This window comes from Larimichthys crocea, chromosome XXIII (assembly GCF_000972845.2).
Source record: "Larimichthys crocea isolate SSNF chromosome XXIII, L_crocea_2.0, whole genome shotgun sequence".
NCBI lineage: Eukaryota > Metazoa > Chordata > Actinopteri > Sciaenidae > Larimichthys > Larimichthys crocea.
This window is the reverse complement of record NC_040033.1, coordinates 12,408,399-12,435,307: the sequence shown is the minus strand read 5'-3', so window position 1 is coordinate 12,435,307 and position 26,909 is coordinate 12,408,399. Positions and strand designations below refer to the sequence as shown.

Sequence of the window (26,909 nt, the reverse complement as noted above, 5' to 3'; positions counted from 1 at the left end):
AATATAATTACAAGCTTTCCATGAGGAATATTTTTTAAAGAGGGGGACTGAAAATATAAATTTTTATGTACTTTTGGTATCTTCCGATCACGTTTTCAATCTGAGGCTGTGTGCGCAAGTCTCGCGTGATTTCCGCGGATGATAAAATTCCATGGGAAGGACTGTGAGAATTTCTACAGCTGGTTTAAAAAAGGTAAAATATTTATTTTATGACACGAAACACAGCCCGTTATATCTTTATTATGAGTTTTAAACATATATACTCTTTTCTCGAAAAGACATATTGGCACTGGAGCTTTGCCTCCCGTATGTTATCAGCTGTCAGTAACATTTAGCTGAACACATGTTGCTCTGTTAGCTCCGTGGCGTGATTGTTGTTGATTTAAATTTTGGATATTAATAATAAATAACACGCTGGTGTCCACGTGCACTTGGGTAATGATTGTCCAAAGTGACGTAACGTCCGGGACACTTCATGGTGGTTTTCAGGTTGGTCAGGACTGTCTGTGTGTCACCTGTCAACATGTACAGCATGTAGGTATGAACACATGAATTAACCCTGTCGGCAGTGTGCAGCTCTGTATCGTTTCTGACTACATTGCATTGTTTTTTTTTCTGGATTCCTCAGCATGCCCTGTGAAGTGAAGCCTCGGTTCGTGCTGCTGTACGGGTCTCAGAAGGGTCAGGCTCAGTCCATAGCAGAAGGGATCGCTGAGGTTGCAGAGGAGCATGGACTAGTCGCTGATCTCAGCTGCTTGGACAACAACGACAAGGTAGATTTTGCCCCTTTTTAACTCGAGGTAGACCTGTTTAACCCCCCTTCTTCTGTTTGCATGGCTGCTGACACGCACTAACACATCAATATCTACCTTTTGTTGATATTAATGTAATGTTTCACACTGATTCGTGGAAACACCAGTCACCAATTAATCATATAACTGGTTCCAGTACAATTTGGAGAAGGAGAATGCCCCAGTGGTCTTTATTGTGTCTACTACTGGAGACGGGGAACCGCCAGACAATGCCATCCAATTTGTAAAGCGCATCAAGAAGAAGACTCTCTCCACTCATCACTATAAACACCTTTGCTATGCACTTTTAGGTAAATTCTGTATAACCGAGGTCTGAGGTAGCTCGTTTTTTTTTTCCTTTACTCCGTATAAGGGAACTTAATTTGCAAAACACATTAATGTAAATCATTACAATGCAGAACACTGCGCAGTGTTTACTTTCTGGCTTGAGAAATCCGTTTTTCCTCTGTCTGCTCCAGCTTTAGGAGACACAAATTATGCAAACTTCTGCAACTGTGGGAAGACAATTGAGCGACGTCTACAGGAACTCGGAGCCAAACAATTCTATGCAACGGGATATGCAGATGATGGTGTAGGGTAAGTTTTTGCAGAGAAATGAAGTATAGACCTCCAACTTTCGTGGCCTTTAACCTACCCACCCACTTTCTCCTCTTTACACTGCTGTGTGTCATTTTGTGGTTTCTCCAGGTTGGAGGTGGTCGTCGACCCCTGGCTTGACGGACTGTGGAAAGCAATCAAAGGAGTCTTATCAAAAATGGCTTCTGATAGGACTGGTTACTTGAAAGGAGAAGCAGGGGATTCACCAAAGGAAACTCCTGATTCATCTGTGCCAGACATCCAACTAAACCTCTTAAGCATCACGGACCGCCAGAACTGCGAGTCGGTCAGAGCGTCCACAGAAACGGTTCTCAAATTTGCATCTGCTGCTTCAGATTCTACTACACACACTGCAGTTTCAGATCTCAGGCCAGCTTCTCCTACAGTGAGCCCTGGGTTGTCATCCAACTCTTGTGGCGCTGCCAGTGTTTCTACATCAGGAACAGAAACACAGACGGGGGATGCTGGAGTTCCCCATGTTGCATTGGCAGCCTTACTGACACGCTCCCTTCCACCGCTGTCTGAGTCCTCTCTTAATGTTCCTGCTCTGCCTCCCCCTTACCTGGATGTCTCTCTTCAGGAGGTGGACACTGTGGATCAGGTGAGTAATGGTACAGCCGATAAAAACAAGTATTTTTGCCCTATTTCACCCTTCATCTCATAGATGTTTTCTTTCAGATTGTTGGACCGTTAAACCAAGAGACTCTTCATGAGGTTCCCATATCCAGGGCAGTTCAGCTGACCAGAGGAGATTCAGTCAAGATGGCCCTTCTCTTAGAGCTGGACATCTCTGTAAACTTGACTTTTTTCACATTTTTCTAAACCTGCAGTATGAATTTAAATAGATTTAGATTGCAGTTTGTACTCAAGATGATTCATTGTTATTCTTAGGCTTACCCGACGATGACACATCTTCCAGGGGATTCGTTTGATGTGTTCTGCCCGAACAGGGAGGCTGAGGTGGAGGCTATGCTCCACAGATTGGGTCTCCATAATCAGAAGAACCACAGAGTACATATTTCTCTACATAAAGACACAAAGAAAAAAGGTAAACAGTAATATACTCTTGATAAGAACATTGTAGTGTAGCATTCCCCCCCCTAAAGATCCTAATTTTTGTGACATTCCTGTGCACCCTAATCTGATAACTAAATAAAATGTTCTTTGCCTCATGGTTATAGGTGCCAAGGTGCCGCCCTACATTCCCCAGAATATTTCTCTGCTGTACCTGCTCACATGGTGTCTAGAGATCAGACATGTTCCTAAGAAGGTACTGTGTGTCAACACATTGCTCTACAGCTACTTACCTTGTAAATTGCATTGGCTATGGCACTTTTTGATGTGACATCCAACTTGTTGTTTTAGTGTATCAGTATAATAGGAGGGAAGTGTCATGTTTTCTGTAGCTAGAGCATGCTGCTTTTATTTGTGTTGTCAAAGCCTGGAGGAATCTGTATTGTATTTCATGAATAAGTGCAATTATATTTTGACACAGATGTTCATTTATTTATTTATTTTACTGAACAGGTACAGTACATGGCTACTCAAACAGTCCGTCAGGACAGAGGAAGAAAGATTGAAAAGATTTGTTCATACTTTTTCATCAGCTTAAGCAAGACTGAATTTGAATTTGAATGTTGTTCCGAGGCTAAAATAATAATTAAAGATGCCTGGTCGTTGGTGGCAATGGAGATTAACACATTTGTTTTGAGGAAATGTCAGTGGCCTTTGTCTTGAGCTTTGGCAGTGCCTAACCTTTGGCTGGGACTGGGGTCTTCACCTGAATCTTCAACCTTTGCAGGAGTCTTACTGTAGTGACCGTAGCTAACTTTCTGTACTATTTGTCCTGTTTCTTTTTTCCCCCACAAAATTACATCCTGTTTTTTTTTTAACTATGCAAGTTAAATTGATTATTTAATAAAAAACATTATAGTCTAACCAAATGAATACCATTAATTTCCCTCTGGCATGAGCTGCATCAGTAGTTTATCGTTCTTTGTAAACTGCACGCTGAATGACAAAAGGAAGACAATTTGTAAAATGTCAAAATATGGCAACAATCCAATTGCTTCTTAATAATTACAACATTTTAAATACTGCTTGCTCAGCATGCAGTATTGCTTAAAGCATAAAAGTACACAGCTCTTGGAACGCAGTATCTCTTATGGCACAGTGTGTATCTTCTAAAAAGCATTTTACAGTTTGTTTTTTAAGCATCTAAAAAGAGACCATGAAACATTTACTCCTCTCTATGCTGATTTTATTGGAGAAGCGTCCAAAGCAAATTGACAATGTGTCGGAAACATGCTAATTTCAGCCCAGTCCAGTTCCTTGCTGTGTAAGACTTGTGTACAGTCTTATTTTCTCTTCCGTGCTGTTAAATTCCTGCACAAAAATGGACTGTTTCAGGTCAAACAGTTACTACAGACTTACAAGCCTGTGAGAGTTTTATTTTACAACACCCATCTGTATAATACAAGCAGTTAATCTGTTTTACTAAAGCATTTACAGCACTATAATCTTTATACTCTGTGATTTCCAGGATAGTGAAAGATAATCACCTTCGCCTCTTAGTAAGTGCAATTCCCAATGATGTACATAACAGCGTCAAATCAAAAAGAGAGAGATATAATTTGCATGTCCTTGTTTTCTATTTCTGCTTTGACAAATATGAATGTTTTAACTGAAGCTACCCAGAGACGGTGCCAGATACAGACACTATATTTTGTCACTATTCAAGTAGTGGTGAAGTGCTGTATGGATTTTAGGATGGGGATAATAATTATTCCAGGGGAAGCTACAAGAATATGCCACTAATCTCCCCATACATGCAGTCTTAAACTATAATGAATCACTGAAATTATACAGAACACTTAGGCATGAGAAATATTCAGAAGTTTTGATGACTGTATCCAAGTGATTAATGGCTGAGGAATAAAGTGAAATCACGCCATAAGTTGCTCAGGAGTTGCATTTTAATATTTATTCACGATACTTCTTAATCTTGTAAGTGACATCACAGCCTAGAAAAGGATCAACGATAATTGATGCTGTACCAGTTAAACAGCAGCTTGTCTTCTGCAAATTTAACATATTAATTGATTGCATAATTGATTCTGATGAATTTTGTTTGAGGATTAAAATAATGCCTCTTTGATTCTGCTAATTTCTCAGCCACAATGAAAGCATTTTTAAAACTAAATGACTATTTTATGAGGACAGAGAGGATTAGAATGTGTTGGGCTGGTATCAAGGTCTACAGTTTTTAAAGGAAAGAGAAAACTAACTAACCCATTTTTTTTTTATTTGACTGACTCACTGCAGTGTCAGAAAATGTATTAAATTCTTCTTCTTTTAACGGCTGCGAATGTAAACGTCCAAAAAACTGGCAAGTCACGACCATCCCTGCTGACAGAGGTGCAGAACAGCTCCAAGTAACTTTCCCTTCAATTTCTGTCTCTCTGTCAGGCTTTTCTCCGGGCGTTGGTGGAGCATACAGGCGATGGTGTGCAGCGGAGGAGACTGCAGGAGCTCTGCAGTAAACAAGGCGCCGCAGACTACAACCTCTATGTGAGAGACCCGAGCCTCAGCCTACTGGAGCTTCTCACAGCCTTCCCATCCTGCCTGCCTCCGCTCAGCCTCCTTATAGGTCAGAGTCCCCGCCGCTATCACTCAGTCAGTCAGTCATGAGGTCTATAATAATCAGGGTTATTGGCTAAAAACGATCTTTTCTAGATAAATTACACAACAGGCTGCGTGAGAAACACACTGCTGCACAAAATCTGACCAAGTATCACATTTTTATTTAACTTGATCTTCGTGTCACATGAAAATAGGTACATTTAATGTGAGACTGAGAACCCAGAGTAATATTCTGGCATATTTTAAAGACATCCATTATTCTAATAGTTGCATGTATAATTAAACGCCGGCTCTCACTGCGCCTGAAGCAGTTGGGGAATTACAGTGATTGACATGAGTTTGGGATTTCAAGTGTACCTGTGGAAAATTATCAGAGGGATAGATGACTTCAGAACTATTTATCTCACTGTTTGAAAAGACCTCAGGTTATGCCAAGTCTGTCTGCTGTATCTGTCACTCAGGCTGGATAATTTCTGACCTGTAGGGGTCACTGTAGCCCCAGAAAAGCAAGCTGCGTGAGCTCAGTCTCAGGGCTGATTTTTGTCACAGCGTTTAATTATACTGAATGGTCAGACAGCGTATATCAGAGGGCTCCTTAAAGGATCAACACTCATTTCCTCGTCTCATTTTTAAGTACATGTAGGCTTTTGTGTCAGTTTTTGTGACTATAATGACACCCTTGTAGCTGTAAGTCAAGAGATATTTTATTCATTATTCCCACTCCACTAATAATGATAATGATCATTTTTCGCTTCTGTCGGCTGTTTATCCCATCCTGGATTTGACCCTTTGAGCCAACTGTTGGTAGAAAACTAACATTTTCTCTCAGCTCATTAAGATAGTTGGGCGGTCATTCAATATAGATCTAATAAGCTTTGACTGAAACTTACCAGACAGTGAAATTAGTTGGCTGCAGCTTTACATACAAGTAGAGTTGTCCTCTAAAACAGCTGTGTCACAGCTCTTGGCCTCCCCCAGTGTCAGTTATTTTTGGTCTACTTGCCAACCACAGCACCTTTTTTTTTTTTTTTTTTTCCCCCTCATTGGTGAACTGATGCAGAAATTGGGAATCGTGGCGATCGTACCCTCGTGAAAAATGCGGTGTTGGAGGCCCTTCAGGGGCAACAGCTGTTATTCAGTGGCTGGTGGGGGCGTTTACTGGTGGGCCACCGAGGTTTGCAAGGACGGAAGCCCACAGGGTCAGTTAGGATCATAGGTTAATGGTCAACTCTGACTCAGTGTATTGCTGCTAAAGTATACTGCAGCATTTTTTTCCCGCTCTGTTCTTGGTTCATTACCCCGGCCGAAGGGGAAGTGTTTGCTGATCAGAGTTTATGCATTTATACACTAACTATAAATAATGAGGAGAGAGGTGACTAAACCCAGATGTCTTTGGCCAAGTGCACGCTGGGTATAAAAGTAAATGCTGGGTATAAACTGAGAAACATAACTGTCTCCCAGTGTGCTCTCTTGTTATATGGTCCATTGTTTCACATAGTGGGTCAGATAAAAACTTTGGGGTCATCGCCCCAGAGAGCTGAATGCTGTCCATGACCATCTTTTTCAATTTACTTTACCACAGGGCTCGGATGAAATTGTACCAGGGTGCAGTTTTATTATTATTTTTTTTTCCCTCCTTAGCTCGATTGTACCTGTGGAAGAAACTGAAGCAAACTGAAGTAAAGTAAAGTGTCCCTGTGCTCTCCCTCTCTTCAGAGAAGCTTGAAATTTTAAATCAGGTTTCCTGGTCACAGAGATCGCACTGCATATTGCATATAATCCCATCTTTATTCATTTATGATATAATAAAATGCCAATGTAAAACTTTTAAATAGTTTTGGGAAAACCATGAGCTTACAGGTCCTTTTCTCAGACGTAACTTGAAGTTCACATTTTTAAGCTATTTAGAAAAAAAGGAGATTTTTTTCCTAATGCTAACAAACTCCCTAATTTTTTCCTTAATTTAATCAGCAGCCAAAGAAACTATCCATATATCATAAGAAGTATAACTTTTATGTTCAACCACATTGCTATCTAATTTTTTACCCACTAAAACGTTACCTCTGCATATAAATAGCAGCGCAGAGAAACTTGTGAGATGGAATAGATTATATTGTTGTGCAGTATGATCGATGATACCCCTGAAAATGATCATTTTTGAAAACATATCTGGGATCTTTGGACTGTATTTTTTTCGGCACGGAGAACTTTTTTTTTTTTTTTTCCTTTCCTGAAGTCCTTATTTTAAGATGTGTCCTTAAGCCACTCACTGCAACAACAAAAGCACTTTGCGCTTGAGGTTTACGAAGTGACATATCCTCTGTGTCTCTGTGTCTACCAGCAGTATCATCATGGTGCAGTGATGTGAGATGATGGATTGATTGTCCTCTGTTTCGGACATGTGCTGTCACTCTCTGATAGAAAGACAGGAACTTGAGCACTGTGCAGCTACAGTGGATTGTGTTAACATACACGATACACTGTCTGATGGAGAGGTGTGTGTTTCCACTGATGGGAGGATTGCTGGATATATTGTATGTTAAGCTTTTGTCCTTTGGGGTTACTTCCTGTCCTTTTCCATTGTGTTACAGCTCGGTCCTAATTCATTCTTAAGATTTATTTTCAAAGTTGCATCTACTTTACAGGCATATTGATTATATCAAAGCAAGGCCAGCACATAATCGTGGCTCTCCTTGATAATTTGCCAACCTTCCACTCTTAAATACACTTCAAGCCTCAATTTACAATTCAAATTTTTTCTTGTACTTCTTTCTCAGAATAAAACTTCTAATCACTGAAGTTTGTATTTACAATTAACATTTGGCCCAAGATACTGCCAACGTATCAGACATCACAAATAGAACAGTAAGGATTAGCTGATTAATCAATTAGCTCAGTAATCCATTCTCTGGTGCCAGCTTCTCAAATGTGAGGAACGGCTGCTTTTCTACTTTCATATGATTGTAAATAGAATATCTTTGTGCGTCAGAGTGTTGGTTGAATAAACAAGCAATTTGGGCTGCTGAAATTATAATGGATATTTTTAATTATTTTCTAACATTTTGTAGAGAAATGATTAATTAGGAAAAGAATAAAAAAAAATAATTAATCAGGAAAAGAAAAAAGAATTAATGTAATGACAGTGATGGTTAGTTGGAGCCCCAACATATGTTTAGGTAATTCATAGAGTTCTGCACAGAATAACAGAAGAAAGAAATTGCTACAAGTCTAAAGTTTTTGATGATGAAGGGCTTTTTTGAAGTACCTGAGTCTAAAGTTTTTGATGATGAAGGGCTTTTTTGAAGTACCTGACCACCTTTAGTGTGTGTGTGTGTGTGTGTGTGTGTTCTAAATGATTAAGATGGCACATCTTCTTCTCATCTTCCTCCTGCCATGCAGTGTTTCATTGAGTGGTCAAGTACCAGGTCCCAACTGGGCACAAGATCTTCACCATTAGATAAATTATAAACAACAGAATTATCGTCTTTTCTGGAAATGTGTTTGCAGATTTTGTTCAATTCATGTGTCAGTACAGTGGGCCTGTTCCTTACACTCTATACATCTTTGGACAACTTCTGTGTTTTTGTTCAAAAGCCTCTTTCAACTTTCACTGTTTCATGAATCACCATTTAAAAAAAAAAAGAAAAAGAAAAATCCTCAGCTCAAAGAGATGAAATGGACGTCAAAGTGGGGAGCTGTCTTGTGAACACCCTGAGCTGTTTAGATGTCAGAGAAATCCAGAAAAGAGGGGGGAGAGCAGATTTAGTCCAGCTGTTTGTCTTTCTGAGCAATTTAGCAGAAAAATGTGTTATTGTACGGCCTCAGCTGGTACATATGGTGCGGCTTTACTTTACTCCAGGTTCATCTATCACCAAGATACAAACAAAATGTAAGGGAGTACATAGCAAGCACATCCCACAGCTCTCAATCACTGTTTTTGTCCGCATCTAATAGTTGGATGTGGTTGTAGCATAGCGAATGGCAATTCCTGACGCCTCAGGGTGGAAACTTATCTCAAACTCTTCTAAGTTTTCCTGATTTCTCTGACACATCCTCACGGATGTATTGCACACTACACATTACCCAAAAGAGGGCACCTTCATGGCTGGCATTGAAATAAGGTCTGCATAAGCAATCTGTTTCCTACTGGCTCCACATCTGGACACTTGGGATTCCATAACCCTGAGTTTGTAATTTCATAAATATAGAAGTGTGTCCTAGAAACAAGACTGTAACCTGGGTGGGGGTTACTGAGGATAGATTGGTAGGTAGGACGTCTCAATGGACCGAGATGACTTTCACTTATTTTGTCTCCTCTCTGTCATGGGTGCCTGTGTAACAAAATCTTAGTGATACACAGGATGATTGACGGATGTGCTTGCCTTTCAGAGCATTTGCCGAAACTGCAGCCCAGGCCTTATTCAGCAGCCAGGTAAGGTGACAGAAAAATAAGAATGCAGCTTACATTTTGTACCGCATGCAATTGTACAAAGTGTGCTCTTATATATTATTTATTTGGAATAATAAGTGAGTGCATATGTCTTGACCATGGAGGTACGTATATATGTTAAGAAGTTGTATAAATTGATAGTTCATGGAGGAACAATAAATTTCAATTAAATCTGCTTAAGAATTCATAAATAGAAATAGTTCTGTGAATTTCTTTGACAAACTCCTCCTTTTATTTATTTATTTATTTTGTCTTATGGTGACTGAAACAGAAATATGATTTCATTAATTTATTACGACATTGTTCAATACCCCTGATTAATTCTACTCAGAGATCTCTGACACGACTGTCTTCTTCCAAACATGTCAGTTTTCTTGTTAATAGGAGACACAGAAACAGTATTTCTTAAAAAAAAAGATTACAGGTACAGAATTTATTACAAATGCATATGATAATCTGAACGATTCTAGGCTTAAATGGCAACATTACTGCCAAACAGAAAGTGACAAAGAGGATATATTTCTCAAATCTTCTCTGTCTCAAAGTTCATGAATGTTTATATTATTTACAAATTAGTTCTTTTTAAAATGCTGCATAGGATGTATTATAATCTAGAGAAGATGCAAAAGATTAATGGTAATATGTTATTTTTATGAAGAAACGTGGCCGCTTTGTGCATATATTTTGGTCTTGTGACTCCTTTTGAAAATCCGTTCTTCATATTTTATCCCTGTGCGAGCATCATGATGGATCTCTAAATCATCAACTTTGTTTATTACGTACTATTAGACAAGACAGCGGAGTTTGTGTGATATAATATGTATCGATCTTTCACTATTGGCAGCTAGGAAATGCATTGCTTTCCACTGGAGAGCTGCTATTTTGCAAACTCCTTCACAGTGGTGGATACAGCTTTCAAATTATCTGACATTTGATAGGCCTTTATTAGAACATCAAAGGGACGCTCCTTGAATAACAAAGTGTGGTAATTTTCATATGAATTTAGATCCAAACAAAAATTCATGGTGTGTAGACCTTATTGTAATTCTTTGGGAATATAATATGTGTTTCAGTATACGACCCTGACTCTGAACATCCATGTTTTGTGTGCTTTGGATGGGTATTTATAGATTGGTTCCCTGATAGCTCAGTGATTGATTGGGGGAAAAACAACATGCACAAGTGAATGGACTGTAAATATTGTGTAGCCTTTAGCAAGTTGTGCTTAGTTTAAATAGACCCAAGTGTTCCCTCTTTTTGCCTCACTTAGCCAGTCATTGATTTGCTCTTCCTGTTAAGCTAGTACCCATTAGGTCTGCTTTAAAGCTCATGTGGTACCGCAAAATCTAACGCAATGTCAAAACTTCTCTGCTCCTCTCATTAGTCCTCTCTTAGCTGTGTGTGTGTGTGTGTGTGTGTGTGTGTGCAAAGAGACAGGGAACGGACAGGAGAGATGGTGGCTGTAGTTTATCAGATGGTGCAGAGACATTAGAGGCCTGCATTATTGATGCTGTGGTCAATAGAGGTCTCTAGTGGCCCACAGGAACTGGAGAGTGAAGGATGAGAGAGCGTGAGAGTTCTTCAGCCGGCAGTGTAGACTGGAATGGAGAGGAGGGAGAGGCAGTTTTATTGAAGCAAGACAGACGGGAAGTTATTTTTTGCTCACTCCTAGCTGTATTTTTTTTGTCTAGAATGTCATTGTGTAGATCAGGGTACTTTTATTCTAGGTGGCACTTCTATTGTTGGCAGGGGATATGTGGAAGGATTATGAAGTAGCTCGATGAATTGAAAAACAAAACAAAACAATTATTTAATGTTAATCTATTGTTTGTAGAATAAACTACTAACTACAGAAGGCTGGCTGCATGGTACCTTCCAGTGGTACCAGTGCTCACGTGTACTGTTATGATGACAGAGTAGTTGGCCAAAAGCAATGGATAAGTGGTTAAATCAGTTAGCTTAAAAATAGTGGATAAACAGGTGAAATAGTTAATATAAGGTTAAATTGGCTGAAAGTAATGGATAAATGGTTGGAATAAGCGTAAGTGATCATGTACAGCGAGCAGGTTATTGTATTGACAGGGTGATGCACGGGTCTTAAATCATTCTGAAGTGGATTATTTTGGAACAATGAATAGCACACGGCTACTCATAAGAGAAAATCAATATTTTGTGTCCAATCATTGATTTAAGAATTATTTTGTTAAATTAAAAATCATTTTATTGCATCCTCTGTGGCTCTCTGGAATCTATGATCAGAGCTGCATCCATAGCAACGGCCTGTTATTCATTGTAGCAGCCATACACAAATAACAGATTGTCTAAGGACAGAGGGTGTCACTCCCTGTACAGATTGTAAAGCCCTCCGAGGCAAATGTACTTTGTGACTTTGGGCTATACAAATAAAATCTAATCTGATTTTAATTTATCGTAGCCTTAAGTGATAAATGAATGGTTGAAATGATGGCCAGGTCGTTAAATTAGTTAATGTAGAGTAACTTTGCGTAGAAATTTTTTTGCGGTTTAGTGCCTCCAGTTTCAGAGTGTAATGCCACTCTTGTAAATATGTACACATGTACTTATGATCAAAAACTAGTGAGCTGACAACTTCACTTTAACAGCCAAACTTCAAGAATGTGCAACAACACAAGACATAGCAGCCAGCTCATATTAGGGACTAGCCCAACAGCAAGAAGCCCGGCTGTGTCTGTCTCTCAGCCTTTTTATTTCACAAAGCTTGACAGTTTAAGAAGTCAGTCCCAATGTCAGCTCCCTTTCAAAAGCGAATGCCTTGATAGCTCACTGGGTAGAGCGCATGGTGCATATTCAAAGGCTGAGTCCTTACCGCAGCGGCCCAGGTTCAAACCCAGGTTCGTTGGTGCATGTCATCCCATCTCAATCTCCCTGCATTCTTGTCTATCTTCAGCTGTCCTATCAAAATAAAAAGATAAAAAAATAACCCCCTGCCAAAAGGACCAAAACGTATTTAAAAAAAGAACAGATTTATAACATGATGGGTGGTTGATGAAGCGGGTACTTGAGCTCATCTGACAGGGCTGCAAGGGGTATGTCAGACACAAAAGGTTGGGAACCACTGGCATAGATCATAATTTAGTGTTGTGTTATGTTTCAATGTCATGTCTGTATTTGTGCATCAAATGTCTTATGTATCCATTTTTGATCACCTTGTTTAACCAGATTTTTCTAAAGGTGCTTTGTTTGACTCATTTGTATGAGCATTGTTGTCTCTTCTTGGGAATTTATCCTCCCTCGTCACACCCGTGCCTTTCTGTACCCTTCTGTTTTCCCTCTGCTTCTGTATTTCACTCTGTTTTTCACTTCATCTCCCTGCTTGTCACTGTCTGTATGCCTTGCACACACGCTCACACACACTGTTGTTTCTCTACATCTCTTGTCTTCTTCCATCTCAAACTCTCTGCGGCATCGTCTCTATAGCTCCTGTCTTAGGCACCCAGGAAAGCTGCATTTTGTCTTCAACGTGGTAGAGTTCCCAGCATGCTCTGGGCGGCCTGCGGGGAGGCGAGGCTTGTGTACCGGTTGGCTCTTTGACCTCATCAATCCTGTCCTGGTTTTCCCAGAGAAAGCAGAATCCTCTGGCAGCTCGGCTCTGCCAAAGGTAATGAGTACAGTGGAAAAAGAGCTGAAACTAGATTGTGCAAATGTGTGAACCCTTGGTCTTTACTGATATATTTCCTGGCTGATAAGTGCTCACATTTGTGAGTACAAGCGTTCAGGTGCTATTACACTTGTAACCCCCCACCGTGAGAAAAAAGGGGAAAAAAAACATGGCTGGGTTGAAATCCTGTTACACCTTATTCTGTCATCCATTTTTTTGCCTTTGTTCTGTTTCGATAAAAAAGGCCAGTTGTGCTGGGCCACCCATTCCCCTTCAAATATTACAGTGCAAGAGGTTGTTGTGTAAAACAGAAGGCAAGTGTGGAGCAGAATATCAGAAAATTGTGCAGCGTCTCTGAAAAAACTGCAAGAACTCGAGGCATTGGGGATTTAACCTGTTTTACTACATGTTGTGGGATCCTCTGGAAACTCAATTTTAATGTTTGAGATGCTAAAAAAAGAACAAGCTCAGGGCCCGTTGGTTAATTAAAAAATTCATTTAAATTAAAGCAAGTAAATCCTCTCTACCACAGACTCTATGGATTTCTGTTGGAGCTCATGTGTTTTCCTATTAGTATGTCTTAGAATATTAAGTAGATCAATTAATAGATTGGTAGTCCCACAGTGGCTTCTCAGCATTGTTGTAATTACTCTCATTATTTTAAATGCTTGTTATTGGCCTCTGACCCTAGATCCATGTGAGTTTGAGACCCACCTGCCCCTTTCGGCCTCCCTCTGACCTGTCGGTGCCCTTCGTAATGGTCGGACCAGGCACAGGAGTTGCGCCTTTCATCGGCTTCCTCCAGCAAAGGTATGGCAAATTAGATAACACATTATAATATTATCTTGCACCATTATACGTGACATCTCCCTCAAGAGGAATCAAATGCGTGTGGTAATGTACTTGATGTTGCCATTGTTATAATACGCAGCTGAAGTAGGTCAGCTAAATGTTCGTGTTGAGCGTCAGAAACATGCAGGTTACATGCTGATTGTTGCGCCGCGTGGCAAAGATTACACCAGCTAAAACTCTGCACCAAGTAATGAATATTCACACTGTTCAAGTGAAGTTAAGTGCACATCATCTATGCATGTTTTTTCGAGTAATCTGCAGAGACAATTAAGTGAGACCCTGCTCAAAGCCGATAAAAGTTGACTTCATGTACATCTCACAAGGCATAATAAATCTAGCGGCGGGGGCTGCGATCACGTCAGGGATTATTTCAGATGCTTCACTCGTCTCACCAGGAATAAATTAGGCCCTCTCTCCGATGCACAAGTTTATGACTCTGGCTTGTAATGAAGAGCCAAGAGTCAAAGCAGCACATGGAGCGTTATTGATTTGAAAGTAAAACGTCCAGCAGGTGGTGGCCACGTTGTTGGAGTAAATCATTTCTTGTAATTGCAGAAGAAGCGGTGTGAGGATATTGACTGTTAGCTGAGTAGGTCGTAGTTCTCTCCTACTTGTTAAACTCTTGCTCTATGCGCAAATGCTTGAAGAGTTCCATTGTTTGGTAGAAAACGTGACATTTTATTTAATTTTCTGAGCTTCTGAATTGATGGCTAAATCAAAACCGTAATACGATCTTCTGATACGAACCTATCAGAAGGGTTTAATGTGACTGAAGCTTCTGTATCCAAGATCATGCTTGTGTTGAACGAAGCCCACAGCCCACCATGACTTGTTAGAAACCGGAGTGAGCCTTTTTAGTCAGACTGACGTGTCTAACTCGTGGGTGGCTTCGTATAAATGAGGTTGTGCCCCAGTCAACTCCAATTGTCTCTAAATTCCCCGGACGTCCACTCTGTGGAGGCGAGTGGCGTCAGCTGGTGATTGCTCTGAGAGGTGACATGACACCAGCTGAAGTGATGGCAGCGGTCGATTGTCTGCAGCACATTCGAGGAGGGGAAGGATGAGTGGTCATCTGGGGTGAGAGGGGTTTGCGCCTTTGGGATGCAGGAGAACCGAAGATAGCGCACGTTTTTCGGAACTGACCTGGTTTACACCGCTCCTCTTCTTAATGATCAAGGTTGAGCCAGAGGGACGGTGCTCTGGTGGAAGGCAGTGATATGAACACATCACATCAGTCTCACTTTGATCCTTCCAGCAGTGTCCAAACATTTCTCTCTGAAAGATATTACAATACACGCATTTCAGTGTTTTTATTCACGGTCTGTCCTTGCAGGCCTCCTTGTCAGTACAAGCAAAACACTCGGACCTTGATTGAGTCTCGAAGGTTTCGTTTCATAATACAACAATCACAACCCATCATTTAGATGCACTCTTTAGAGTTAAATGTTGGATTTCTTTTATTTTTATTGCACTATTTTTATTCAATTTCAAACGTTTCTGTTTTGTTTTCCTTCAAGAGACTCTTCACTGTTTAGAGCGTAAACTCGTGAGATCCAATTCATCAGCTCGCCTGTCTCCTCAGTCTCTTCTCCCTCTCTGCGTCTCTCATCCTCTCCCCTGCCGGCTCCGCATTTTGCTGGAGGATTGTAAAAACCTGTCATGGCGCGCGGCATTATACAGAATCTAACTTGAGATTCCGAACAAAGCTTCGCCGGCTGACGCTGCACTCTGATCGGAGATAACAATCACCAGTTTGTCAACGGGACACCGTATCAGCCTTCGAGGCTCAAGAAGGGTCCTGTTAGCCACAAAACAACACGGGCACATTTCGATCTTCCTACCTGAACCCCCCCTCACCCTCCCCAATTTAACTCCCACTGTTAATCAATGGCTGGTTTCAGAAGTACTTTGTATGAGTTGGTAGCGCTGTTAACAAGTGGAAGAAGAGTCTCTAAAGGTCACAGGCTCACTTGGTGGTGCCAGGAGATTTTAATAAGGCCCCCCAGTAGTCCTGTATTGATTGCCGTGGTTTGCGTGGACGGATTTTTATAGAGAATGTGATTTTCAGTGTTCTTCCTGTATAGCTGGGAGCTGTGACAGTTAAACAAATATTATATTTTAACTGAGTGGTTAGCCTTAATCTCCTTAACAGCTCCTAACAAGCTTTTCTTTTGGAAAATATCTGTTTGCTCAGTTTAATATTTTGGTTTGCCACTAGGCATACTTGGCACATTCAATATGACAACCATTTCATTTAAGTTTGCTTGAGCAAATATTGAGTTTCCGTTTATCATTCGAACCAGACAGATGATTACAATTAGACTAGAGCATCTTGCTACTCAGGATTACACTGCATTATGGAAACAATTTGAATTCAGCGTGACGAATGTATACGGGTGTAATTCTGCAATGTAATTTCAGTGATTAAGCCTTGAGTTGTTGTTGTATTTAGGATATTTTAGTTTTGTTCTTGTTGTATTTGTATGCCTAAAACCCCACTCATCACCTCTCATACGGAGCTACAAAGAAAACAGATGAAAGATATGAGCTAATTGGGATGTTTACCAAGTCTTCACCTCAGCTTTCCGTGCAGCTTCCCCCTCCTGCTGATCATCTGAATGGTGCTGAAAGGCAACCGCTTCTGATTTCGACCCCAAATGGAGTGCTCTGTAGATGCTGCCTTTCCCCCTGGGATTGTATTGCAGGCTGTTATAGTGTGGGTATGTGATGTGATGTGATTTGTATTCAGAGAAAGGCGCCGGTGTGGTCTACTCAGAATGGAATCCAGGTTTTTCATATTGGTATTGATCCCTTTAGGGCAGGCGGCGAGAGGAGAGAGAGACGAGCCCACTAAAATGAGTTTACTTGAGGCTGTTTGCAGATCAGAAGAATCTCGTCCAGGATGCTAATGGATGGGATCTGAGCGCTCGGATCAAGTCAGCCAGACAGCTATGTTACTGAGCCCTATTCACAGACACAGACACACACACACACACAAGTTCAAACAAACTTATTCTCCAAAGCATTTTTATTAATTAGTCAACTTTGCATTTAATTAATGAGGGACTTTTTTCAGTATTCACAATTAGACTTGAATTAATTTAGTTTTTTCACTAAGGCTGATTAGTGAATAACTGCAACTAATGATGATGATTCTGTTCATTATTTAATAATATGTAATAAATGTGGTAATAAAAAATATCAGAAAACCAAAAAAAAAAAGTCAGCTCCTAGAAACAAAGCTGACATCTTTCACATTTTTGTATCCAAGCAACAATCTAAAAAATATTAAATTTACAGTAACAGAGGGGCTAATGACAATTTTGCTTGCTGAACTTCAACCAGCAGTTCTCAAAACTCTTATCATGCTTACTAGCATACTTTTATCATATTTAGGAGCACTTTATCAATCAATAACAACTTTGGGGGCAACACAATCAGTGAAAATGAATTAAAATGTAGTTAAATTTGATCCACTAAACTGAAACTTTCTGTAAACAAAGTTTCTCCTGCTACATTTCTTTTATCCTGACTTTGCTTTTGATGTTTTAGACTTCCATCACCTGTTTTTCATTTCTTTCTTGTCAAAGATGTTTCCATCTTGTTCTTGTACATTTCATCATGCTGTCAAAAAAAAAATCCTGCTAACATGAATTCTGATAGCCTCGCGAGTGTGAAAACAATCTTGTTTTGTTTATTGTTCCCACATCAAACGGATTCATTCAACTTTTAATTTGACTCCACACTTTTTGCTGAACTGGGAAAAGTTTCTTTGTACTTAACTTTTTTAATTAAATTTTAGGACTTGTACAAGGGCGTTAGGACATACAAGCAAGTGTTTTGTGACGTCACAGCTGGTTTTGGAGGCCAGTCATGGTGTTCAACTTACACAAGTGTGATTGGAAAACCCGAAACATTTAGTAAAAATACACTAAAAACTGAGTGGAACGGAGTGGATGAAGACTCGGTGCATATTCATAGATTCTGGAAGAAAGATTAGATGGAGATTTAATTTTAGCATTTGTAATTTTATTTCTATGTGTTTTGAAACCTGTCTGGAGGAGGTTTAATTGTAAGTAGTTAGTGTTTTAATTTTCGGTCGCTTAAACGCATAAATTAACCAACTTATCATTTCAGCACTAAATTAACACGTTTTCATGCACCATACGACTCCATCAAGCTCAAGAGTTGGCCTCCGTTTTAATTTTGGAAAACACAAAGCGTGGTTCAGTGTGTAGGTGAATATCAAAGGGTGGGGTTTAGGGGAAGCACCACCTTATCCTCGGAGTGCAGCAGTAATGCACAAAGGGCTCAGTCTCAGTGCCTGACTGTGGCATTCCTCAGCCCCTCGTCGTGGCTGGTCACTTCAACACCCCTCTCTCCATTCTCATCTCCCCTCCTCACTCCAGATGAGGGGGGGGGGGGGGTTACAGATAATGCCTGCCTCTTTAGAGAGTAAACTGACTGATGGCATCATGAAAGGTTGGGGGTCAACTGTTGTTATCTGGGAGAGAGCTGTCACCTTTGCAGCAGGTGTGCGACACAGATACAGCATCCTCAGAGCTGCTTTGTGCCGCTGTGTTGCCATCGCCTGCAAAGGATTCTGGGAGCTTTGCCAAACTCCCAAGCCACAAGAGGAATCACTTTTGCAGGAGCAGTTCTTTTTTCTTTTTTTTCTTTTTTTTTTTGCACTCAAGCAGTTGGACACACACAAACGTACGCCAAACACACACCCACACACAAAACACAAGCCCCAGTTTCATTTTCAGGAACTGTTTATACTGATGGGATCTATCCTTCTGTTTGGGTGAAATTTAATAATACATATAATGCCCTCTCTGCAGCCTGCACAGTCGTTTCCGTGCATTAGGCAATTGTGGCACTCAGTGTACTGTCATTGCAGACAGTGCTTAATGGTGTCACTACTCTTCTTTAACCTCTGCTGCGATGAAGGACTCCCTCTCCTCCATCTGGTCTGGTCGTCTGTTGGTATTGATTGGCAGCTAAAAAATCCGTTGTTTGACTTTCAGAGAAAAGGAGAGGGAGGAGAACCCTGAGGCCACGTTTGGCGAGACCTGGCTGTTCTTCGGTTGTCGCCACAGAGACAGAGACTACCTGTTCAGGTAAGCAGTGTTTCTGTTTTTCAGCCTATAAACTTATATATTCACATATTCTATACTATACTTTCCTGGATTGTGTGAGTCAGATATACAGATCTCCATACCCACAACCCTCTCCACCTTGCCCCTGCATATTATATGTACTGAAATATGTGACCTGCATAATGAACATCTCACTGTCTGTATACATGATGTGGGTGTCCGTATGTAGACTTATGTGAGATTGCGGACACTCTATTGAGCCCAAGAATGTATTATAAAATGTACTGAAAATAGACATACAGAGCTATATTAGCAAAGGTAACCGTGTCCACTTGCATTAGCATGGTATTATGATTGCCATTGGCATGTTACATAGAGGTTATGTGACTTTGTGTCATGGTTGGATCCTGATATGAAATTCTTTTATCAATCCAATGCCATGTTGATGAAATATCCAGATTTGTTTGCTTGTTAAATTGTAAAAAATAAAAAGAGTAATGTTCAATATGTTTCAGGTAAACATTTAGCTCAGTAGCAAATATGTAATATTAAAGCTGTAAAAAGGGTCACTCATAGTGACAGACTCTAAAGTCCTCCTCGGCTATATGCAGCATTTTAGCAACTTTCAGCTTCATTGTTTTGGTTTTGTGGCCCCCGACTTTACTGTTTTGTTTGGTTCTCACTGCTCCTGTTGGTGTAGTTTCTAAGCACAGGAGGCAGCAGTTTAAGAAAAACCTTTTTTATAAAACACAGTGTAAGCGGCCTCCAAGCACCAAACAGCAGACAGAAAGATCAGCAGTTAGCTGGTGGGTATAGTGTAATGTTTAGCAGCTAAAGTGCTGGATATTTCCATCATTTGTTGGTCGAGATGGCAGGAAGTAAATTCTGGCCTTACATTTGTCAGCTTGCAACCAGAAGCATGACTCCTGATAAATGTTTATGTTCTGTGTGGCTGCTGTTTGCCATGTAAACTGAAATGTTGAATATTGAATGCATATCCGCAGGCCAGTCATGCCTCTGCCGCCTCCCGGCCACCTGTAGCGGCACCCACCTGTCAATCGAAGCAGTGATGCTGTTTATCATACATACCTTTGAGCCTTAATAAAATTTGAACATGTTATATATTAGCTATATTAGTCATAGACCAAAACCACTTTTTGTACCAGGCTGTAAACATCAGACATTTTAACATGAGGGCTTATGGAGACTGACTCGTTCTGTAGCCAGCCTCAAGTGGACGATTGAGAAACTGCAGGTTTTGGCACTTCCATCTTGCCGTTTTAGTTGAATGTTCACAATTTGGCACTTCCATCTTGCCGTTTTAGTTGAATGTTCACAAGTGGCCAAAAAAATCATTTAATTCAGCTTCACAGTTGTTGAAAGCTAAACCTAAATAGAGTTGATAAGAGATTCGAAAGGATTCAGATTGAGTGCTACAAGCAGATTTGATAAAATGCTATTTAATCTCAAGTGTTCATGATAGCGCTCAACACTGACACAGGTATTCTAGACAGGAACTGAAACTCATTGTGATAAAACAAACTGAATCCAACTAAACCACATGAATATTATACTACCTTTCCTGGACTGACCTTTTTGTTTTCTTTAAGCATCATTGTAAACAGACACCAACCTGTGAGTAGAGTCCTCTGGATCAGTTTGTTTTGGCTTTATTCTGTCCTGACTACACACAAATTGATCGTCTCTCGCTAGTATGAGCAGCGTGCATGTACTCAATGCTGGCACACTGATCAAGTCCTTTCGCAGGATTAAATAGTGGGGATGGATTAGCATCCTTAATCACACAAGAATAGATCACAGAGGATGCTGTTTGTTCCCTTTTGTTTCCTCTAGCCCTTAGTTAAATATCAACTCACAGCCAGGTAGTAGGCGGTGTTTGCTCACAGTGTGGGTTTCTCTGATGAACACCCCCACAGTGTTGACCAAAGCGATTAGTCTGTGTTTTATGAGCCACCCGTGAAGAGTTGTACTCAATTTAAATAGGTTAGCAGAATGAACAACAGAAAGAACAACATACCTGCAGTTGAATGACCTGACTGCATTCATCCCCGTTGGGTTTCTCTCAAAGTAAATGCAGTTCGATGTCTTGGAGCATAAAAACCTGCTTTGTAGCACATTTTCAATGTCTGTTTAGCTGGAATGTGAACTTACATACATTTATTTATACAGCCTATATAGCATAAACTGCTTTTTATGCTTATAAATAACATAAAATGTTGAGACAGGACATGACCAATTCTCTAAAGGCGCTATGAATTTCCCAGCAGCAAAAGAAATAAACAAAACAAAACAAGGCTTTCGATGCGCCTCAATCAGCCGAAGCACTTAACATCCCTGTGAGAGGTTGATGCCAGTCTGCCTTGCTTGTCACATCAAGCTTGTCCTCCCCTCTCCCCTCTGACGAACCCCTCCTCCTTCCCTCCCGATTTCTCAGCCTCTTTATGGCAAGTGATTTCATGCTGTAGGGCAAACATAACTGGAAGGCCTGCTGGGTTTAAGTTAAAGTCCGGGATATTGCCACAGGCTGTTACACCGAGGAGTCTGGCTCCCATAAACTCTTGAGTGTGTGTGTGTTTGTTTTTTTTTAAGAAATCAACCATCTTTTGTCCTCCATCAGTTTCTGCACATATGACAATATGAATCTGTGATGATTCATATTCAGACGTCAAAGAAACAGGACTCAGACATTCCTTTTCCTGGTGATTCATTTTCCTGTTCTCGTGTTAAATCGCCTTTGTAATCACACACCTTGTTCCAAAGACTCGTCCTTTAATGGCTAAAGGTTAGATGGTAAACATCGCAGGAAATGCAATAATGCTTATCGCTCCCTTTAGTATTCACATTGCAATGCCCTTGTGTTATTGAAAAATGCCGTATGTTAGTCTAGGGGTTACTGCAAAACACAGATCCCTGAGGCAAAGACCTTCACCCATGATCTCGAAGCCACGGCTTGTTGAGAGTGTGCGCACGCAGTTGTGTCTGTGTGTGTGTGTTTCTGCTCATTCTGACTGCTTAACTTTAAACAAGATTCTCTGAGCCCTTACTCCCCTATCACCTTCCTTTCCTTCTCTTCCAATAGCACCCCAGGCCCTGTAAAAACACTAAGGCACAAGAAGGAGTAGTTGGCAAGCAGACTACAGATGGGGGGGGGCAAGGTTACACCCAACTACAAGGCTGGGAGGATTGATTGTAAAAAAAAGATGCTTATAACAGTGACTCAACCTTGCTTATGAAATCCATTTTCATCCATTTTTTTTTTGTGCTTCTCATGTTAAACAAGATAAATTGGTTGTCTGGCACAGTTTTGCACAGACCTTTTGCCCATCAGTGTTCTGTTTTATTGAGCTTGACAGGTTTTTTTTCTTGTTCTTTTTTTTGTTCTCAGGAAATGTTCTGGGGGGTCATATGTCTTGCGAGGCGGTTGAAGCTGTTGCTAAATATCTTAAGGGAGTGTTTGGTGTGACGGGATAACCAGCCACTATGTAAATCATGTTGCATTCTTGGCATTAATAGGCCAGCGGTTTCTATATTTATTTCTCAGTTACAATAACAACCCTTTTCCCACCATAAAACCATGGACAGATGCACTCCATTAATTGTGTATATAAAGATAGATGACACGACAGTTCCTCAAAAGTCAAAACATTTCGATCACCCCCCGGTGTATGAATATAAGTCATAAAGCTCTCCTTGTTAGCAAATGGGACAATTTTTCTCCCAAAGGAGGTTTCTGTCATTTTAGTTTCATTGACAGCTGAGACATTGCTGCTGCTGTTTAACTTAGGAGCGACATGGTTGATGCACTTAGCCTCCCTTTGAGGTTCCATTTGCTCCTTGTTTGTGAAGTCCACATGTTCTTGGATACAGCAACAATCAATTGTTTTCCATCCGTGCATAAACTTGAACAATACTGTGGATGTCCCTCATGAAAACCAAACACTGCTCTTTTAAAAACAATCTTTACCGCCACACCAGTCAAAATCGCTTTGCCCTTTGCCAACAGCAGTGACTTCCTACCTTTTATACCAAGTCTTTGATTATTGCACCATGACACCCACTGTACACACAGGAAACAACAACCTAATTTAAGCCATTTCAACAATGTATTTGGCCCTTTATAAACATCACCTGCACAAGATGGCTGTGATATTTTGGGTTCACTTTTATATAATGGGAGGAAGTGGAAACACGTCCATCTTTTCGGGCGTCTATGGTGCTGCCATTCACGATCACATCTTCTCTCCACAGCGTCTTGCCACTCTCGATTTTAGCTTTGGAAAGACTTTTCACAAATGAGGAAACAACCTGTCCATGCTTACAGGAATAACCTCGTAGGAAATTTTTATTTATAATGACCTGAAATGTTTGGATGTGTCTCTGCAATCTTTCACCTCTGCCCAGAGAGGAGCTGGAGGGCTTTGTGTCCAGCGGCACTCTGAGCCACCTCAAGGTGTGTTTCTCAAGAGATGTCCAGGAGGAGAAGGAGGAGACTGCCAACTCTGCAGCACCAAGCAGATACGTCCAACACAACCTGCTACTTAACAGCCAACACATCACTGACATCCTGCTCAGACGGAACGGTTGCATCTATGTCTGCGGGTAAGACACTGATGATAATTCAATTGTAAATATGAATATAATTCATCCTGAGTCATATTTGCTATTTTTTTTCCCCACCCTGATTTACATTCATCCCAAGGTTTACCTGGCATGGTTGTGTCATGTTCTGACACTCCTGTGTGAAAGGACTGCAGAACATCTCACTCGCAGCTCCTTTCTGCCCTCCGGCTATCTTTGCACAGCGGGTCTATTTTTGTCATGTCACCACCGCGTCTCTCAAGACTTGAATTTACTTGTAAATCAGTATAGATGGCTTTCTTTGTTCACAATGGAATTGTATTTTATAAAACACTTTGTTACCAGAAGGACTCTTGAAATATATCACATGCAAATTCTATTGAAAATGGCAGCGACAAAAATGCAGAAATTCAGAACAGACTCTGGAAATACTGGATCAGTTGAAACAGGAGAAATGTTTCACAGAGGCAGACAGGAAGTTTAATACGATTTTAAGATGAGAGTGACTCTTCCTCTTCATTATCAGCACAGTCCATGCAGTGAAGGCACACTAACAGCACTTCACAACAATGTACAAATAAAGGTGATAAATCTACATGACATGAAAATACAACCTTTATTTCTTCTAACATTGCTCTATCAAAACAAATAACTGATAAGATATTTTTTAAGCTGACTCCACCAGTCGACCAATGAGCTCTGCTTTTAAGCGAGGTGATTCATAAAATATGAACAAAAGGTGCAGAAGTGCCTGGCGTAAAGTCCCATTTTTGAATCTGAGCATAATCACAGGCAACCTTCTGCGACTGCTGACCTTGCACTGACTGTCTTGTATAGTTTGTAGCATTTATGGTGTGTGTGTGTATAGAGCCCTTTTTATATCACAACACATTGTTTCTGTCAGTACAAAGACAAGAAGACAAAGAAAAACACACATAGGCATTCAAAGCAGGTCCTGTCAACATTTGTATAGCTCAATATTATCTTTTTTTTCTCCTCTCTCATCACTACCAGGCTGCGTACTACTTTTGAGGAAATGATCTTTGAAACATCAGACCTGTGTGAATTCCTCAGAGTAAAAAAAAAAATATATATATATATCACTTCAGGTCCACAGGATGATGAATCTCCCCCAATATGCTGCAACAGCAAGATAAAGATTTCAGCAATTTCCTTCCAGGAGGCACTCCTGGACTGGCAGCACTTGCTGCTTTTACAAAATATGAATTTGCCACTGAGCTTAGAAAACACATAAGTCTGTCTCAAAAAACATATCTCATTTATTCTTAATATATTCATACATCTTTTCTTCACCAGAGATGCTAAGAACATGGCTAAAGACGTGAACGACACCCTGATGGAGATGATCAAGTCAGAGCTTCAGGTGGACCAGCTGGAGGCCATGAAGAAGCTGGCGGCGCTGAGAGAGGAGAAACGCTACTTACAGGACATCTGGGGCTGACGGTGGATGACGAGATAAGAGCATTTTGCAGCATCCATTGGGTTTTTTTTTTTTTTTTTTTTTTTTTTTTTTAAGCATGCTCAGCTGTAACCTCTAGAACCATAAAATTGTGGATGCTGAAGCCTGGAGTCAGTTTACACCACCCAATGCTGCCGAGATGGAGTGTACCATGCTGACCTGGGGGATATCGGTTCACTACATCATCTTGGGCTTTGCTGCTTGAGCAGAAATGACCTTGGTCAGGGCAATAGTGCTGGAGATTGGTCCAGCAGTGTGAAAATGCTTTTAGTGTAGACAAGCCTCCTTCCCTTCGTCCTGTCTGGGGAAAAGGCATTTACTTCCGTTGGCTGTGATGGAGTGATTTTGATGAGAATGAGAGTGGGATATCGCCCCAACCTAGATGGAAACACAGCAATCTGTAGTTCTTTAACCACTCTCTCTCTCTCACTCACACACACACACACACACACACACACACACACACACACACACACACACACACACACACTCACATACACAGACCGTAAATTGGTTATTATTCTTTTTTTTTTTTATTGTTGGAATATGTCAAACTTCCTCTAAATGCACCACGGTATACCTCTGAAGTCATCATTTCTATCTAAATAATGAGCGAATATTTTCTAAAATAAGTAGTTATCCTGCAGTATCGTGTAGTACAATATTTTTTATCCAAAACACTGTGGATACATTCAACTATTTTTTTGCTGTTTTGGAGATAATGGAGACACATTTATAATATATGTGATCTTAAAAAGTGTCCTGTGTAAATGAAGACCTTGGAGATGAGGACAGGTTACAGTGATCTATGATTATCCTGCATTAAATTACCACAGAGGGCGTGTATCTCAATGATAATGTGCTGCTCTAAATTGACTTTGTTTGTGTCCGTCTGCCCCAGCAGCTGCCGATTTGGAAACGGTGAACTCCAGCTTTTTCTGCAAACCCGACTGAAATCTCACAAACTGTGGTTAAAACAAACACAACTGTGCCTTGTGTGTGATCAGGAATTAAAAAAGACATTTCAGGGTAAACTCTTATTGTCTCCTGCTTTCCTTCCTGTTTGTTGGTGACCTTGCACACATGCATTCGAAGTGTGTGTGTGTGAATGTGTTGTTTGTTTGTTTTTTTCTTAGTAAATCATTTGGGAGCTAATGAACTTTGATTGATTTGGAGTGATTGTTTTATTTAAATTTGGAGATAATTTAATTGTTCAAGGTGACTTTGGTGCAAAAATGAAGGCATACTTCGCTAATTGAAGGCTTCTTGCAATAGGCTTCTTAGCGCAACGCAGAGCCCCGGAGAGAGGCTTCTCAGAATTAAATCTTCTAACAGCAGTCTTTTTTTATTTATCCTCTTGTAGGGAGGGGAGAGGAAAAACATGTTTACAATCTCTGCCGCCTGCGCCTTTAGATGACACCCCATTCGCTACATTTTTGAGCCGAGTAAACAAAACATGGACTGTCGTGGAAAACAATCCCTGATGGCGATAATTGGTTTAATCCAGTGTAGCCATAGGTGGACCTGTCCTTGTGTTTGTCCAGGCGGAGATGGGTGCTCCTCCTCGCCCTCATCTCTCTGTGTCCTGCTGTTTAACCAAGTCACAGGAGCAGAGGACAAAATCAAAATAATGATGTTGTGTGTACCACCAATCTCATCTCGTACACGCATAACGATACACAGCCTCCATTTACTGCAGGACTCCAATTTGTTGTTGGAGAAACAACTTGCACGCATG

At 40.6% G+C, this 26,909-nt stretch overlaps 1 protein-coding gene and 1 long non-coding RNA gene across 4 annotated transcripts; one reads left to right on the top strand and one right to left on the bottom strand.

Moving 5' to 3' along the window:
* Positions 1–48: 48 nt before the first annotated feature.
* mtrr (5-methyltetrahydrofolate-homocysteine methyltransferase reductase) lies at positions 49–26,205 on the top strand. 3 transcript variants are annotated; one of them, XM_027274092.1, is made up of 15 exons: positions 49–193; positions 629–773; positions 949–1,102; positions 1,271–1,388; positions 1,500–2,010; positions 2,088–2,201; positions 2,301–2,457; positions 2,591–2,679; positions 4,878–5,058; positions 9,441–9,483; positions 12,958–13,138; positions 13,830–13,948; positions 19,021–19,113; positions 23,515–23,712; positions 25,009–26,205. In XM_027274092.1, the coding sequence occupies exons 2-15, from the start codon at positions 630–632 to the stop codon at positions 25,151–25,153; spliced, it is 2,247 nt and encodes a 748-aa protein (XP_027129893.1). In that variant the 5' UTR covers positions 49–193; position 629; the 3' UTR covers positions 25,154–26,205. The 3 variants fall into 3 exon arrangements, with proteins under 3 accessions (XP_027129893.1, XP_027129892.1, XP_027129894.1); XM_027274091.1 differs by lacking the exon at positions 49–193 and adding an exon at positions 418–534; XM_027274093.1 differs by lacking the exon at positions 49–193 and adding an exon at positions 484–538.
* On the bottom strand, positions 7,260–9,434 carry LOC113744460 (uncharacterized). Its single transcript, XR_003461552.1, has 2 exons — positions 8,360–9,434; positions 7,260–8,316 (listed from the first exon to the last, which is right to left on the bottom strand). It is a non-coding gene; the product is annotated as an uncharacterized LOC113744460 (long non-coding RNA).
* Positions 26,206–26,909: the final 704 nt, after the last annotated feature.